At 40.7% G+C, this 18,367-nt stretch overlaps 2 protein-coding genes and 1 long non-coding RNA gene across 5 annotated transcripts; 1 reads left to right on the top strand and 2 right to left on the bottom strand.

The window, feature by feature from the left end:
- Positions 1-17: 17 nt before the first annotated feature.
- cnga1b (cyclic nucleotide gated channel subunit alpha 1b) lies at positions 18-7,861 on the bottom strand. Its single transcript, XM_082511840.1, has 16 exons — positions 7,843-7,861; positions 7,013-7,243; positions 5,750-5,878; positions 5,180-5,245; positions 5,030-5,092; positions 4,802-4,924; positions 4,567-4,671; positions 4,262-4,368; positions 3,984-4,158; positions 3,523-3,659; positions 3,258-3,430; positions 2,839-2,964; positions 2,422-2,574; positions 2,100-2,331; positions 1,584-1,759; positions 18-1,495 (listed from the first exon to the last, which is right to left on the bottom strand). The coding sequence occupies exons 3-16, from the start codon at positions 5,857-5,859 to the stop codon at positions 1,265-1,267; spliced, it is 1,977 nt and encodes a 658-aa protein (XP_082367966.1). The 5' UTR covers positions 5,860-5,878; positions 7,013-7,243; positions 7,843-7,861; the 3' UTR covers positions 18-1,264.
- Positions 7,862-9,619: 1,758 nt separating this feature from the next.
- On the top strand, positions 9,620-16,545 carry LOC309692939 (uncharacterized protein). Of its 3 annotated transcripts, none has more exons than XM_082511856.1 (3): positions 9,620-9,906; positions 10,678-10,776; positions 14,560-16,545. In XM_082511856.1, exons 2-3 carry the CDS (start codon positions 10,759-10,761, stop codon positions 15,517-15,519), a joined length of 978 nt encoding a protein of 325 aa, XP_082367982.1. In that variant the 5' UTR covers positions 9,620-9,906; positions 10,678-10,758; the 3' UTR covers positions 15,520-16,545. The 3 variants fall into 3 exon arrangements, with proteins under 3 accessions (XP_082367982.1, XP_082367984.1, XP_082367983.1); XM_082511858.1 differs by lacking the exon at positions 9,620-9,906 and adding an exon at positions 9,922-10,483; XM_082511857.1 differs by lacking the exon at positions 9,620-9,906 and adding an exon at positions 10,490-10,576.
- Positions 10,722-11,632, bottom strand: LOC309692956. Its single transcript, XR_014272535.1, has 3 exons — positions 11,610-11,632; positions 11,166-11,198; positions 10,722-10,793 (listed from the first exon to the last, which is right to left on the bottom strand). It is a non-coding gene; the product is annotated as an uncharacterized lncRNA (long non-coding RNA).
- Positions 16,546-18,367: the final 1,822 nt, after the last annotated feature.

Genomic DNA, 18,367 nt, shown 5'->3' with positions numbered 1-18,367 from the left:
GAAACAAGCCATTCTGATTTTCTTATAAAATATCTTTATTTCAGCTTTTTGTTCCAGATTCAACATAATTATCATTCATATTTTTTGCATAGTTTAAAAAGCACAAGTCGCAGCATAAAAAAGGCGATGGATGTAGAGAGCATTATATGCTTTGAGTCTGGGGTTTATTCAGGTGTGCAGCAGCTAACCACAGACTGTATATGTGAAGATGGATGCAGCTGCCCAGTATGAAAAATGATGCAACGCTTAAGTGTTAAACCTGCATTCTTTCTAATAGCCAGCAGGGGGCAACTCTGATTGTGTGGCGCCTACTTCCCACTCTGACCTGAGTAAACATGCTCCCAGTGTGTTTATGGGGGGAGCTGATACTTTGAAGTCTTAATGAATAAAAAATATTTATTTAGTAAATGACAGTATTTATTACAGTCAGAAAGGATTATAGTATGCTGTGGTAGAAAACAGCAAAGTCTTCACAAACCAATATGTATGACCATTTTTGGTATGTACACATTTAATAATGTTGGGTTTTTCCCTGGGACAAACTGGGCTGATCTTCAAATCATCTGTACCTCACCCCAAATTCACCTTAAAGCTTTAAATCCCTTTCCCGTGTGATAGCCACTGCTTTAGTTGAACTGTAAATGACAAAATATTAGGTGCAATTTAAATCCCATGGCTGTTTTTAAATCATCTCTTAAAAAATGTTTTTGTAATTACAAAATTGAACATTGCAGTTCTTTCAAGGGTCACTGGGAGGCACTGCGTCGCACTTTAGGAGTCACTGCTGCAAAGCAAAAGCTTGAACTATGAACAACCTCTGTAACATCCAGAAAAGTTACTGCTCATTATTTATATACATTACAGTTACAATGTTTTACAACTTAAACATGGAAACAGTACTACATGGTGTCACATTAGTTTCTTTTGAGGCCTAGTTGTCCTTCTTGTGCTCTCTGAGTGTAATCTGGAGTCAGCTCCACTTCCAGTTGTAAGTGCTGACATCACAAATCCAGCAGGTGGTCGATACTTTACGAAGAGAAGTTTATCTCTAGAAGATGTCATGTGAAGGGATGTTACATAAATCTGAATGCAAGAAACAGATTTTGTCCTCTTTTTTCCAATTTGTCTTCAAAACTTTAACAGAAACTCCTCCAACTTTCCACCTGAGGTTCAAACATCTTGATCTCCACCCATCGAGCTGACTCAAGCTCTAAAATCGAACACTCCAGTCCTCTTATTTGTTGTCTTCTCCTTACTTCTCCTCTTATTTGGTTGCCTCTATCTCAGGTGTTGGGGGTGGAGCTTCACCTGACGGATCAGCTTGTGGGGGCACCAACTTCTTCTCCAGCCGGGTGACTCTGTGTTTGAGCTTGCTGTGAGTGGCGTCGTGCTCGGCCAGCAGCCGGGCGTAACGGGTCTGCAGGGAGTCCAGGGTGCTCGTCATCCGGTCCACCTTCTCCTCGATCTCTTTGGGGTCTGGGCCCTGCGCTGCCACCTGGAGGACAGAGTTCGTTTTAATAAAGTTTTTATTTCTGTAGACTAGATGTTTGCTAATGTTTCTAAACGAGATAATGTGACTGTACCTCGAGGTCCAGCAGCCCATCCTTCATTAGAATCTGCCTTCCTTTCTCCTCGAGCAGAGCTTTAGCATCAGGATATTCTGTCAGAGCTTCCATCAGGTCGTCTTTGGAAAGACAGAACAGGTCGGAGTAACCGATGCTTCTGATATTAGCTGTCCTCCTGTTTCCTGCCTTACTGCCTGTTGGAGAAGACGCGAGGCTGATTAGGTAACAGAAGCAGTCAGAAGGAAACAGCGCCCAATCCATCGATAACATTTTATGGGATTTTCATTTTTCCCCAGTTTTCTGCAGAAACAAACGTACTTTTATTAAATATTAAACCAGCTTTGGCTCAATAGCAAAACCCATTCTAAAGTTTTGTACATATTTGGGAAAATCTTTTTAAACAGTTCGTCCAAAGGTTTTGGTTTTCTAGCATTAGCACATTATCATTCTAGCATTAGCACATTATCATTCTAGCATTAGTTACTGCCATTGTGACCGAAAGGATTAGCTTGCTAATAAAGTCATAAGGCTTACCTTTGATAGCAAGAATGCTGATCTCGCCAAAGTAGCTTCCGTCGCTGAGAACAACAAACTGCTTGAGACCATCGTCAGAAACGACAGCTAGTTTTCCCTCCTTGATGATGTACATCTCTCTGCCAATATCACCCTTCTTACAGATGTAGTCTCCAGGACTGTAGACCTGAGGCTGTAGTTTTAGCACCAGTTCCACCAACAGACCAGCCTCGCAATCCGCAAAGATACGGACCTGCCACACCACACAGAGGAGAAGACCTCATGCTTAGACTTTTTACATTTCTGTTGTATTTATGAGGGGTGCTTAGGAGCGTGCAAAGACCTTCTTCAGTGTGTCCAGGTGGACGTTGATGGCGATCTCAGCTCTCAGTTTGTCAGGGAGGTATTTCAACACTTCCCTCTCATCTACTGCTTTCTTATTGGTCCACAGGAAGTCAAACCACTTGATCACTCGCTTTTCCAGGTCTTTTGTTACCTGGGTTGGAAACAGAAGTATGGGGGAAGGGCTCAAGCAGTGCTTTGATGGGCTACATTACTGGTGTACTGATCATCAGGTGCATTGATACAGAATCTGTTTTCTGGTAAGTAAGAGTCATTTTTGTCTTTAAAAAAAGACAAAAAAGCGAAGCAGGTGTTATGTACAAGCTGAAGCAACTTAAATGGGATGTAAAAAAATGTTTTATTTCAGATGCAAATACAATTAAAGGATCATTATGATAAAAATCACAGAGTAACTGACCTTTCGGAAACTCATGTACTGTTTGATGGCATCAATGCGAGCCTGAAAGTCAGCTCTGGCAGCATTCATGTTGGTGATCATGGAGCCAACGTTACCGACAATGGTAGCAAAAATCAACACACCCACCTGTAGAAAAGCACAGGATATCCATAAACATCTATTCATTGTTGTTTTATATAGTATTAAATAAATAACATGAAAGCAAACGCAGATTTTTCTATTTTATAATCTCTGTATTGTATCAGTAAAGAAATATTGTCAAATTATGCCTAACATCTTACCATCTGTCTGTTTAAGCTTTCAAAACCAACCAAACCTCTTCAGGTAAATCCCCCACAACGCATCTGCTCTCAGGCTTGGGCATTTTTAGCCACATGCTACACAGTCATATACTAAAGCTAAAGTTAGGCCGGACCCACCAGGAAGTCTGTGACGACGAAGAAGTACTCAGAGTTCTCTACAGGTGGTGGTGTTTCTCCAATGGTGGTGAGTGTTAACGTGGACCAGTACATACTGTAGGCATACTTCCTCACCAGACGACCGAACTCTGGATCGGTCGGGTCAGGATACACAAACCTGTCAGAACCGAAACCTGAAAGGACAGGACAGATTAATATGTTACAGCCTTTATCAGGGCTTCCTCGGGGCTTAAATCCAGATAAGGAATGAATCCAACAACCCCACCGATGGCTTTGGAAAAAGAGTAGTAAAGACAGGCATTCCAGTGGATGATGATGAGGATGTACATGACGAGGTTGGAGATACGCAGAAAGTTGGGGTAGTTTGTCCTGGTTTCTGTGCGCTGGAAGAACTCCATCATCCTGAAATGATAGGAGGTTACTCTTGTCACTGCTGAGAAATTCTTAGTTATGTTTGCAGAATAGCAGTAGTGAGGGTTAGACAGTCCAAAACCTCTGTGACATTATGTGTGTATTCAGTATCCTTAGAAAATCATTCTTATTCATTTTATCATCAAATCTCTGACTTTTAGGAAAAGGAAAAGATTCATATTTGTACCTTTGAGTTAAACATCACAACAACTTTTAGTTAAACTGTAAAGAAATGTTGTTCATAAATTCATGGAATTCAAAAATATCTTCCTACTTAGTCCAAAGACTGGTTAGCAGTGATTAACCCTTGTTTACCTGTTAAACCTGAAGAGTTTGTTGAGGCGGATCTCGGGGTAGGTGACGCCGATGGCAAGGTAGAACACGTCAGTGGGAATCATGGACACCAGGTCCAGTTTGAACTGAAAGCTTTTCATGTACCGTTCACGTAACTTCAGCTCGTCCTTCACCAGCAAACCCTGCTCCAGGTAACCTGCAATCACATAAACAAGCATTCAAAATTTGTACATGTTTGTACCATTATATTTGTGTGCTTACATTAACGTCTACAACAATCTGTGTGTGTGTGTTCAGACCGGTCCTAGTTCTGAAGACCATGTCACCAAGGTAGATGAGATCTGCCAGGAAGTCCAGGAGGAACCAAAAGATCAAGTAGTCAGTCTGCAACTCCTCGAAACATGCCCTGAAATGGACATGCATGTCACTCAGCACAGTAGTTACTTAAGTAACCAAGCTCTCTGGCATTGTTGGCTTTTATTTAACGGCACTGGGAACTTATTGTTGATATTAAGCTGTTGTTCTTCTGATGCTGTGGGCACCAAAGCCTTTAGAGCACTGACACAAACACATTGTTAGTAAGAAAGTGTGGATTTCATGTTACCTGGCTATAATCAGGGTCCAGTTGTACATGACAGGGATAGTGATCACACCCAGCCAGTAGTAGTACATGTTTCCTGCAGGATCAATCACTGTGATCTCCTTGGGACTGCAAACACATAACCAAATATAATTTGTATTTGCAGCACATGTGTACTTCAGCCTTACACAAGCATTCATAAAATCAGTTTTTCAAGACAGAGCCAGTGTTTCTGTTTAAGAAGATCAACTAAACATACGGGGCCTCCTTGGCTTTCTCCTTTTCTTTCTCCTTTTCTTTCTCCTTCTCTTTCTCCTTCTCTTTTTCTTCTTTCTCTTTCTGCTTTTTCTCCTTCTTCTCTTTTTTCTCCTTTTTTTCTTTCCTAGGAGAGATAATTACAAATAAGCAGTTTTCAGTGTTCATTAAAGTTGAAATATATTGAGATTTATGTGAAAATCTATATATCTGGATATGGACTCAAATTTACTCCTTTTTCTCTTTTTTCTCTTTCTTTTCTTTCTTCTCCTTCTTCTTTTTCTTCTTCTCCTCCCTGCAGGAAAGCAGGATATAAGAGATAAGTTTATATATGCCAATACATTTTACATGTAAGTGTATTTAGTCTGTGTGCGTGTCTTACTCTTCTTCATTGTTGTTGCTGTTATTGACGTTGAAGAGAAACCCCGGTCCAGCTTTTTGGGAGGCTCTGAAACAAAGAAAATGATCCGTTAACCTTCCCATCCATCAATAACCCTGAACAGTTGCCACTAACTGGTGTCATTCTTCAAGAAATTATGAAACTTTAACTTTAGACACTACAGCAGCTGCTAATGGCCTCTGAATCACGATAAAGGTCCATTAGGGTCTCTTCACGAGGCCCACGGGCACCTAAATCCTCTAAAGGACTCCAGAACCTGTTGGAAAATTTGTCTGTGAATACATTTTTGGTCCAAATGTCTTTCAGGTTACTATTTGTTGTTTGTTTGGATATAACTCTGGTAGGCCATTGGCTGGTACCCAAGCCCGATAAGTCCATGAACCTGCTGTCCTATGGCCTACACAGATTTAGCAAGAGGCCCTGAATCATTTTAAACCCATTCGAAAACCTCTTCGAGGACCCACTGAGCCACACTTGAACTACACTTCCCACAGGTGGCTCACAATCATCACTTTCATTACAGTTTTTGAGTCACATTTGTATGATACTCACCTGTCCTGTGCACCGACTTCACCTGGCTCCTCGTCCATATCTTGTAGAACTATGGAGGGTGGAGTTAATCTGGAGACTTGGTGTGGGAGTAACGGTGCTACCTTGGCCATGGAGATGTTTTTCTTTTGGCTAATTTATGTCCAGAAAGGGAGAAAAAAATGAATTTTGGTGAAACCTTTGCAACACAGAATGTCATAAAGTCAGGACATATCCACGGTGAGTTTAGCATGATGGCATTTTATTTGAACACTTGGATGTGTCCAACCGGGTACCACGATGTCATAAAATACTGTCTTTATGCAACATCATTACAAGTTTGCTTTCCCAGCTGTTCAGTGCTGATGTTAAAAATCTTCCTGGGCCTAAAGAAATACAAGCCTTGCTAAAAACTTTAGACCTGACAATAACGTGGTCATCGGTACCCGAACTGATTAGCCTCTGGCATCCCTCTGTGATCCACATTTAGTAGGCCCGCTGCACCATGTTTGCAGCACAAAGTTAGTTGTCTGACAAATTTTCTTTGACCCAAAATGGTATTAAAATAATTGTATTTAAACAACACGAAATTGTCTTATTTTAGCTTATTAAACATTCTTTTCATGAATAATTACTAACGGTTAGAGCTTTACAAAGACTATGAGACTAAAGGAGACCCGGGTGGAAAGGATGGTTTTTAGAAAGACGTTTCATTACCAGGCGTTGTTTGGCCCTAACTGGTCGAACCACATAGGACCTACACAGGATCCAAAGCTGGCAGCTCAATGGCATTTTTGAGGCAGTGCCAACACCTGTATGAGCCATATTTTGCAATATAAGGGTAAGACAGATTTTGTTGTTGACACCTTATCATCTAAGTAGGCCATGTGTGGCTAACTAGGAGCCAAACTGGCTGCTTTATGGACCTGAACCCGGGAACATAAACTGTTTTTATTAGAGATTATTACCGGTTCTTTCTTAAGAACTGATTAGTAACGTTTTAAGAAGATTCAGGTAAATAAAGACCCTTTGGTAACACGCAGGTTTTTGTGCTGTAGTGTGGGGTCACCAAGAGTTTAAACAAAAGCAACAGGTAAATTAAGATCATACACACATGAGTATACAACATATCCACTATCAACATTGGACCAAATAAACCTACATTGTTCCCTCACGTTTCCATTTTTATTGTTATCAATTCTATTGAACGAAAACGTGTATGATGTTTAAAAAATGTCTTGCATAATGTGCGGCCTTCTACCCTCAGTCCATTATCTCCTTACTCACCAGCTGATAATCCAACACCCGTGGTTATGTGGCCTAGATCCACCAGCAGCCCATCAAACTCATCTCCATGGAAACAGAGGAGTAACCTCCCATAAACGCACTCCTGTGGAAGCTGGGACCCTTTAAATCCTCACTGGTTTAGAGTCTAGAAGGAAAAAAGGAGAAAAGGGACGGAGGGATGGAAGGAGTGGAGCGTTCGGAGGGTCCAGCAGACGAGTCTCCTCAGTCACCCTGACCAGGATAAAGAGATTAGAGGAGGGATGATACTGTGTGTCTTACGTACGCCTGCACTCAGAGGTGGGGAATGAAACTACTACCATGTGGTTACACATGAAAATATACAACTCCACCTCGACAACTTTAATATTTGTTTCAGTGTTGAGCAAAGACGTAAAACAGCATGTAAAAGTGAATGTGATGCAACGGAGGAGTTCAAGTTAGACAAACAGGAAGCTAGGAAAGAAGGAGAAGAAGTGAAATGTGTCACAGAAGGAGGAGTTAATCAATGAAGCGATTAGAAAGGAAAGAAACGGCTAAATGAGAAACAGAAGAATGTATAACAGCATTACAGGAAGGAGGAAATAAAGAGAAGGATGAAATATGGTGGAGGAAAAAAGGGGACAGAAAGAGTGTGAGGAGTGGTGTGAAAGTAGTGATTGCAGTAGTGAAAAGTGAGGAAGAGCAGATTAGAAAGAGCCGTGCTGGTTTTCCTCTGATCCTCCTGAGTCAGCAGTGTAGCCTTAATAACACACAGCAGCCTTTAGCGGGCAGCTCTGATTGGCTTATTGGGAATTAGTCCGTGTGTGTGTGTGTGTTTGCAGCACTGTTACCTTTACTGTCACCACACAAAGACTATAATTCATGTGTGAGTGAAGTACCATCGGCTCTGCAGGGCTGAATCTTCATCCCTTTATATCGCACTAGGAAAATGAACACATGTGTGACATAATCTCCACCACAGTCTTCAGTAACAGGCTTCTTGAAGCTTTTCTTTGGATGTTGGCAGCCTTTCTTTATCATGATGATCCCACACTGTTGAGTGGAGGCCAATCCTATGATAGTGTTTTCTATCCATGCTTTCACTGCACTGGCGGTGTGTTTGGGATCACAGCTGAAAAACGAAGCTGTTGCCAAGCAGGCTCTTTCCAGATGGTATTAGATGGTGGATGGTGGGACATCTCAGCCTCTTCTCCCCGATTCCCTTCCTGAAGAACGGCTTCTTCTTCCTCTGAGACCATTTCTGGCCTCAGCGAGCACCTCGGCAGTTTTAGGCAGTTATTTTAATTCCACTTTAACCGCTTATGCACCAGTCGCCTCAGATTCATTGAAGACATTGACATTAACACTTTGACTTTGAAGAAAATCTTTGGAGTCTTGCTCAAAATTTGAGAGCTGATAATAGGACCATGTTTATAAACTATTTCTTATAAACTTCCTGCTGTTCCAAAAGTGGCCACAATCCAGAAACACATGGCTGCAGATGCAGTTTTTCATTTTAAACTGGGATTTATCGCCCTGCGCTCATGATCCTAAAGCTCCTGTTTAATTTGCAATTACATTTGAAAGAGGGAAACCTGGACCTGGTATTACCTGCTCTGTCATTTCAACAGAGAGTTTATGGCTATTGCTAATTTCCAAACTTTGTCCCTTGTGGGGCTTTTACATTCACACACATGCTCGGAGTGATGAGCTGTGTGGATCCTGTGTCTGTGACTCCCCCCTCATCTGCTGCCCTCTGCTGGATGCTTCTGTAACTGCTCTACTTTGAACCAATGAGTGATTTGTGATCAGTGAGTAAAGCAGTTGAGAATTCAGCTCGGATGCTGTGACAGGTTGAAACCACTGCAACAAGTTCTCTTTGATGTTCCACGATCAGCTGGATGTGGTGTTACTGCAAAGGTGAAGCACAGCAGCTCAGTATTCAGGTGTCAGACCATGAAAAGACACAGATCCACTGCCCTGCAGACCTTTTATAGATTTTTGAAAGTTTAACCTGACATTTAAACTGTTTTTAACAACAACCCCACAGTTACTGATTTATTGTGTTTTACATTATCTGACATTTCTGATTAGTGCTGATGTGCATGAAGTGAACTTCTTCCACTGTTTTGGCAGCCGTTCAGTAAATATGTACACCAGTCCCTCACACTGTTGCACAGGTCCCATCAGTAATGATGACAAAGGATGCTGTCGGTGTGTGTGATGCTTTCGTGTGTGTGTGATTTCACTGTGATGAAGCCAGTTTATTGTGGCTATTTCACATTGAGCTGTGATACGGGGCTGTCAGAAATACTCACACCATTAGAAAAACACAAAACCACTGAGCTATGGTGGCAAGAAAAGAGGAAGAAGAGGCTTTTTCCCCTGATCTAGTTTTTTTCTCAAGCTTTTAAAAAAGATTTTCAATCCTGTTGAATAATTTTGTCCTATTTTCTTCTGTTTTTTTGGATACAAAATAACAATCGTATATTTGAATGTCTGTTTGGACGAAATGTCCCCGAGCATGAATAAAAGACTTCAGAATTTATTTTTCACTTCTGAGAGAAACTTTCTAACATTTCTGTTTCAGGTCATCTTTTTGTAAAACTCTTTATAAACTTACCTAAAACGTAGTGAACAAAACTGCGATCTCAGCCAGACGAAGAGTTCAGTAGAACCACGTTATTCCTAAAATAAGTTGTATCACCGCGGCTCTAATTCTCCGTCCTTCCATTAAAAGTCTTTAATCTTCAGTTTCTTAAATGAGTCACGTGGTACGACCAACTCGCGAGACCGTTAACGTAGCTAAATTCGTCATCGACACAAACTTCCACGCGCGCTCCGAAGCCTCACAGCCCCGCGGAAGGATACACTATCCATCGACTTCAGCGGAGCATCCTCGCGCTGAGCCGCAGGTAAGTTCAGCGCCCCCGGTCCCCCCGGTCACACACACACGTCAGACTCAGCTCAGGCGAGAAACGTGTTCTTTTATTTCTCTGGTGGAAGAAAAAAAACCTGTCGCGTTAAATAGTGCCGCGTTTGTAAGGAAAAAGCGCTCCGGGGGGAGAAAATTGTCATGCTAACATACTTGTGGGGACCAACAGTCACTAACGGGGACAACGTGTCTGTCCGCACGAGTTTGAAGTTATTTTTGAGGCTCAAAATGTGGTTTTAGTGTCAGGGTTACAGTTAGCATCATGTGAATAAGATGTCCTCACTAAGATATGAAAACGAGTGTGTGTGTGTGTGTGCGCGCGCGCGTGGGCCGCTGTGACCTCTGACCCTTAGAGGAGCGGGAACATTAGCTGGTGTTTTTTAGAAGCTGGCTGCAGTTAACTGCTTACAGGCTGTGGTTTCCCTAACAAAGCTACAAGTTCACCGACTCACCGGCTGATGCGTTCCAGATTAAATGACCTGTGGGTGTTTAAAACCACAGTGAACAGCTACAAGTACAAAGGGTTTTTACCTGCTGCCTGTATCATGACATACCAGGTGAACAGGCCTCGCCTCAACATTAGACTGCTGTCAGCTATCCAGTGACTTCTGAGCCTCTGACAATGAGAGACGCCTCATGTCACAGTTTAAGTAAACGCCTTAAATAAAAGTTGTAACTTTGCACTTCAGTCACATGTTAACGTTTCATCTAAACGATGTACAAAACCCGTGTCTCGTCTTTTATTTCGCAGCTCACAGGTGGAGGTGACATACCTGGGGAGGAGAGGAAGGTTGGCGGAGGTCAGGACCACTGAGGGAACAGAAGCAGCAGGATGGCTTCACCCGAAAAGGTGCCTAGAAATAATTGCTGTAAATAAAAAAAGGAGCATTTTCTAAGTTAAGCACGGCAGCGTACAAAAAGAAACCACATGACGAAGCGCTGCTGCTTGCTGAGCCTGAGAGAAGCGAGACAAAATCTAGACTTGGAGTTTGAAGAATTAGTGGCTTCATGATTTGTATTTTCACATGAAATAAATAACAGAACAGCTTTTCTCAGTGGAGCGTGCTCTGGACCTGAGACTTGTTTGTAGGGCTGGACGATGGAGAGTTTGTAACATATACTGATTAGCAATGAATCAGGAGTATCACTCGACTTTTATCTGGGAAACTTTCTGTAATGTCTCTGATAACTGACTAATAACACACTAATTAAACAACATTGCACACTCAGTACTCTTACCAGGCAAAATAGCCAACACCATTTTCAGTGTGCCTGCAGGGAAAGAGTTTAAAACCAGGACAAATAAAGATTAGAACAAATTAAATAATAACACTAATGGCAGTTTAAGTCGTGTAACTCTAGCCTGTGAATCATTCAAGCATAAAATAAGGAGGTAATACAGGGATGTTCCATAAACATCATTTGTTTTCATTTCTTTAGTCAAATCTATGAAAAATGCCAGAGAAACAGTTTGACAGCATACAATATATTTTGCGCCAACAATGTGATTTCCAAACAGCAGTTAGCTGAAGGGTGTCATTTTGGACACGAGTGTTTCTGGGAATAATAAAACATAGATGACTTGTTTTGACAGCATTTCATTTGGATATTTACTGATCTTAAAGTATATATGATCAAACACAGCCGAGCATTTTAGATGTTTAGTAGAAACCTTTTACTCACCTTTCCTGTTTCTTCAGTTTTTGTTCTACTGCAGAATATTTTTAAGGTTATCTGCTATAAAAAGTCAGGAAAATCTCCTTCATGTTTTTTTGTTTTGTCCTCAGTTACTTTGACACACAGACATCTGCTGTGATGCTCACACCTCTGATGAAGTCTCACAGTGTCAGTACTGATAAATGATCAGAACTATAATACTTCTGACTGTCTGATTTTAAAATTGAACCGAATCGCATCGGGACCTTGTGAACCTGAATTGAATGGATTATAGAAATCAGTAACGATTCTCACCCAACAGAAGTGGATGTAGCTCTGGGTAAGGATGAAAAGATCACTTTTTCGTTAAGTTAAGGCCTGATCTGTCTGAAATTCATAGCCAGTGCTCTGACACGGAGCCATTAAGCTTTGAACGCTGAAAAAGCACTGCGTATCCAAAAACAAAATTATATGTCGTGATAAATGCACTGCCCAAGTGTCCCCTCTCCTCACTGCCTTTCAGCGGCAGGTAGCAGCAAAGATGATGATGATTAAGTTTAACATTGCCAAAGCACTTTAAGCTCGAGCACTTTTTCAGTAACTTATCTTTCTTGTAGATCTGTGCTCCAAATAAAGAACTTTGTGTTCACAAGATTGTTAGTTAATCATCATTACAAAAGATTGAAAAAGCATGCTGTGAAGTTTAAGGTTTGTTAGGCCGTGTTTTGAGTTTTGTTTGAAAAAGAATAGCTTCATATAAGAAGAAAATATATATCACATATGCAGGACACCTTAAACTAGTGTTTTTAATTAAGCAGCAAGGCAGAACAAAATCAGGGCTGTATCAAGACGCGAGGACTAAACCCCAATTCAACCAGAACTGAACATATTTGTTAACTTTAAGAGTAAAGAGAGAAACTATCTGTATTTCTTAATTGTAAATGGCACCAAATTGTATTCAAAACTTGAGCCACACTCATGGAGCTCCACAATCCTTTTCCTGGTGTTTTGGTTGACATCTCTTAATTTTCCCATGTCAAAGAAACAGGCTCTGTGTTTTGCCTTATATGCATCCACAGCTGTGCCACCAATTTACTCACATGGACTCTACTAACCTATCAGAAGCTTCTTCAGCTCAGAATGGAGTCGTCTGGAGTTTTCTTATTAATTAACAATAAACTTAGTGTATATGTACTCCTAAATTTGATGAAAGTGATAAAAAACAGAAGGCTCTGTCTCTCTTTATTCTGACATTTAACTAATTCAAAAGATATTTCAATATTTATTTATCTAAAACAAAAGTTTACTCTAAATTGATGTTTAACAGTAAAAAAATGTTTTTATGTTTTTTTTTTAATGTTTTTTCACTAAAGTTTATGTAAATATCTGGTTTCAACTGTGAATATACTGCTGTGTATTGAAATTCCTCTTGATTTGCATAGAAATATATTGAACAACATCCAAAGCATAATATATAAAATTTCTAAATTATTAACTAACAATCTTGTGCTTAAAGTGCTTTGTCAATATTGTAGAAAATGTTAAACTTAATCATCATCTCGGCTCCTCTGACGACCTGTTTGCTGCTGCATGCTGCTGAAAGGCAGTGGGGGGAGGGGACACTTGGGCATTTATCACAGCATATAATGTGTTTCCTGGATACACTGTGCTTTTTCAGCATTCAAAGATTGATGGCACCATGTCAGAGCACTGGCTATGAATTTCAGACAGATCAGGCCTTAACTTAACAAAAAAGTTATCAATCGTTCTTTTCATCTTTTCTTATTACCCACAGCTACATCCACTTCTGTCAGGCCTAGGCTGCTCATAGGGCTGGGTATCATCACTGATTTCTATAATCCATTCGATTCCGGTTCTCAAAGTCCTGATTTGATTCAATTTAGCCTCAGACAGTCAGAAATATTATAATGAGACTTCATCAGAATTGTGAACATCACAGCAGATGCCTTTGTGTGAAAGTAACTGAGAATAAAACACAGAAAAACATGAAGGAGATTTTCCTGGTCTGGCTTTTTATAGCAGATAACCTTAAAAATATTCTGCAATTTTGCATAATTTTAAGAAGTTTAAATTTCTTCAGTATTGAACAGCAGAAATTAGGCTTTCTTGTCCGAGGTCATTGAAGTGAAAAAAGAAAAAGACAGCGCTGTAAACAACAGTAGACTGGTGGGTAATAAGCAAACAAATAATGCAGAAAACAGAGATTTGAGATTGGAAACTGTTCCTGAAGTACACACAGAGAGAGAGCTGTGCAGGAAGTGTGATTTTTATCGTGGCGGAAGCAAAACAGCAAAAGTCAGAGGGAATTCATGACGACATTGATCAAATGTGAAGCGCAGTTTGCTGCTTCTTTTGCTGCTGGCTCTGCAAATTTTGGTTGGAGAGAGGCAAAACCTGCAGCTCAGAATCAGCGCAAAAAAGACGTAAACACAGCGTGGACCGGACACATCAGGATCGCTAAGCGTGTCCGTCTACGGGCCGTCGGGTGAGAAAGCCAAGAAAGACAAAGCTGATTCTGATGCGTCCACTCTGTGTTTACGTCTTTGTGTGGAATCCGTTAATGAATTGATATCGCTTTATTCAAGCTACTCACCTCTCTCTTCCACCTGCACTTTCAACTGGACCATGGCCAATCAGAGAGGTCCCGCCCCTGACTATCTCTGATTCGTTTAGTCCATGATAGGGGCAAAATGTGTGTCTGTTGTTGACCACACGGAGAGTTGCAGAGATTTTTTTTTTTTTGTTACCCGAACAGTCCACACTCCAAAAGACCCCGGGTTTCTGAAAAAACAACCCGGGCTTAAGCCCAGTAAGCCACCCCCCGCTCCGCCAATGGTGCTGGCGCACCAGTGCAACCATGGGAAAAAGTTAGTCTAGAGCCCTGCTGACTTCTGGAAGTGTCACCATGTTGCCAGTACCTGAGTTATAATCTGTTTTTGTTTTTCTGTTGAATTAGGACAAGACCGGCAAAGAAATGCGGAAAAAACACAGATGTCAGCAATGCCAGAAGGCTTTCCACAACCTGAAGCAACTAAAGAGTCATCAAAAAAGTCACACTGAAGAAAGACTGTACAGCTGTGATCAGTGTGAGAAAACATACAAAACAGTACGCACGCTAAATGTTCATAAGAAAACGCACAGTGGAGAAAAACCACATATGTGTCAGGAGTGCGGCAGTGAATTTATCTCATTGAGAAACTTATCGACTCACATTCAACGGTATCACACTGGAGAGAGACCGCACCATTGTCAGCAATGTGACAAAGGGTTTGTGACCCAAGGAGAATTAAAGCATCATCAGAGGGTTCACACAGGAGAAAAGCCCTACAGCTGCAGTGAGTGCGGGAAAAGTTTTTCATGGCTTTCGAGTCTTGTCTATCACCAGCGCATCCACACTGGGGTGAAACCGTTCAGCTGTGAGGAGTGTGGGAAGAGTTTCACTCGACTATATTATTTAAAGCGCCACAAGAACATCCACACAAAAGAAATGATTTTCTCCTGTGAGCAGTGCGGTAAAGATTTATCTTCATCATCTAACCTTAGAAGGCATGTTGTTATGCATACCGGAGAGAAATCACACAGATGTGACCAGTGTGGGAGAAGATTCACCTTGAGGCAAGACCTGAGACACCACACACGTATTCACACTGGAGAAAAACCATACAAGTGCAGACACTGCGACAAGACTTTTAGTTCACAGACTAAGCGCACAGTACATGAACGCATCCACACTGGAACGAGACCGTACAGCTGTGGGGAGTGTGGGAAGAGTTTCACTCAAATAGGTACTTTAAAGGTGCACAGGAACCGCCACACAAAAGACATGCTTTTCTCCTGCGAGCAGTGCGGGAAGGTCTTCACTTCTCGCAGTGCATTAAATTATCATAAAAGGATCCACCGAAAGAAACAGCAATAATGTGAACTTTGCAGAAAAAGATTTGAAGGAATACAAAGTCACTGCTGTACTCTCACTGAAAATACAACCTGAAAGTGTAAAAACGCTGTAAACAAACCTTCATTATGCAGTTGTTATGTCAACATACTTCGTCTTTCCTGTTTGCTTGTTTTAAAAGATGTTTTTGTTGTTGGGTGCTTTATTTCATTAAAAAACGAATTAATTCTATAAATATCATTATACATTGATCTATAATTACTTAACTACAGCTTTCCAAAGTGCTGTCTTTTATATGTCATACATACGATTGTTAAAAATGGCAGGTTTGTTTGAACCAACAGATTTCTTTTAAATGAAGCAGTTTGTCTTTCTAAGAATATTTTATTTGTTTATTACTGTGAGTTTTGTTGTGACAGAAACATCATTTTCTTGAGGTTTTCATTATATGACACTTGCTATGTACTTTTCTTTGAAACATGGATTCGAGTTGTTTTAGGCACATCGTTCAGGCCTACATCATTATTGTGTTTCTGTTGCATCAATAGAACTTCGTTTTGAGGCAGCTAAAGTTGCAGATGTTGCAGACTTTGTAAAGTTACTTTGATGTTAACAAAGTTTTACACAAACTGATGTGTTTGTTTAAACTGTTTTTGGAGGTCCAAACATGGCCGACCGAAGTGTTCGTTGTTGATACAGTTACTGAAAATGATTTGATTTGTCATTAGGACTCAGAGAGGACCTAACTTCTGCTGTCAGTGACGTGAAAATACTGACTGCTGATGTTTGTCAGGGTTTGTTAACTTATAGCAATGTTGATAATAATAATAATAATTTTAGGATCTTGCGTTTAAGTTTTTTCCTTATTGGCTGCTGTCCAGTCATTTCTAACATGCACTGTTACAATGCTGTTTGTTTCTTGCATAAATAAAAAGTATTTATTGATCAGTGAGTAGAAGGATGGGTGACCCCTCCCACTCACTTTCTTTGTATCCCATCTGTTCATCTGTTTTCAGTGAATCTCCTAAATATAAATAAACAAATACTATGTTCAGGAATGCTTGGACTCTTATTTCTTCTGAACAAACATTTCTGTAACTCGGTGTAAGGGCATCGTTTCTTGCTCATAGAATCGTCTAGAATTCAGATCTATGACATTGAGATAACTTATCATTAAAAGCATGAGGCCTTCTGATGTGATCTTGGAAAACCGCGACATCCTTTCCCCTCGTGTGTCCACACAACGTTCAGATGTGTGACCAAAGCATTTTATTCCAGTCAGTTTTTTATATTGTAAAGGTAAAACACTGCGGGAAGGAAAAACTCCCTTTTAACAGGAAGAAATGTTTTGGCATAAGTAGAAAACTTCTGCTGAGATAGTATAAATATCAACACTTTACCGAGTTCTTTTGATTCCTCAGAGGCATCCAATAGAAGACAAAACACTGGTCAGTAGACCATTTAAGACTTTATTACTTCTAGAAGGGAGATGCGTCCTGCATGACACGCTGCCGCGGATCTGAAAATTGTGGTGTGCCCCTAACAGTTTTATTAGAGAAGCTCTCTCATTTTAGTCTAAACAACAGCTTTCCAGTAAATTTCCACAGACAATGTTCCCTCTTATCTATATTTTCCCAGGCAAGCATGAGCGAGAGTCTGCAGCTTTCTACTTCTCAAGGACACGTGGTCTCATGCCTTTATTTTTCAGGCTGTGTCCACTTAATACTACACTATATAACTTTATAACACTTTTTAATAAAAAGCATAGCATTATTGAGGCACAAAAATAATGACAACAATAGTCATAACCTCAAACCTAACCCCCAGCATCTTTTGTTTCTTGTGTTTTGTTTACATGTAAAGTAAATGTAGGAGCGTGATGAGCCGTGCTTGCGGGTCCCGCGAAAATTTGCAAGCAGATTTGCGTCGCAAAAACGCGTTTGGCTCGTGAATATAACCACGCGTGTCAGTTTTTGTGTTGCACTTTGTACCCCTCGAGTTTGAAAAATCTGAGCAGAGTGAAGCTGACCCCCCAGCCACTTGAAACGTAAAGGCAAATAGGCGGAGCGGTTAGTGCTACGTTTGTGCAGATTTGTGCAGGTAAAATGAGCGTTTGTGCTGCTACAGTTTCTGAGATATTAAACTTTATTTTATAGGTCACCATCCCCCCAGACTGCTCCAAAACCGGCCAAAATGGTCTACTTTTTTAGTGCTAAGTTTGTAAGTAAGTTTGCTAAGTTAAGTCCCTGTCCTCCTCTTCAGTTCGCCTCAACATACGCTCGTCATATTCTGTGACATGATTTACTCTGAGGTGTTTGACAAGGTTGGTGATGTTGCCACAACCATACATGCCAACCCTCCCGATTTCTCCGGGAGAATCCCGAATTTCAGTGCCCCTCCTGAAAATCTCCTGATTTCCCACCCGGACAACAAAGTTGAAAAACCATATCACAGAATTCATAGCGCGGCCCAGCCAATTCCAGTCTCCAACAATGACGGCAGCTACTTAGTTTTAATATTACTCTTATTTCTCTTTCTGGGTCGCAAAAAAACCTTTAACATATTTTCAGGTGAGAATGTAGCTGTGGAAACTTCAAATATCTGAGCCGACACATCGTCTTCAAACCCCCGCGGTCTTTCACTACTCGGGTTAAACATGATATATGAGTCACTTTGATAACAATAAAATGTTATTGTTTGGCATTTTCAGTGTTTTATTTGTTCGTGAGTAAATCGGTTTGGCTGAGATTAAAGTTATTAGATTAAATTAAATTAAACTTTATTATTCCCTCGGGAGGATTCCTCCGGGGTTTTCACACAGCTGAATAAACGTCAAACAGAAAACTGACTAAACAGAAGTGTGAGACGGTCG

Source organism: Aulonocara stuartgranti (assembly GCF_965226115.1).
Source record: "Aulonocara stuartgranti genome assembly, chromosome: 3".
NCBI lineage: Eukaryota > Metazoa > Chordata > Actinopteri > Cichliformes > Cichlidae > Aulonocara > Aulonocara stuartgranti.
Note: the sequence above shows the minus strand (reverse complement) of the source record. Positions and strands in the feature narration are given on the sequence as shown.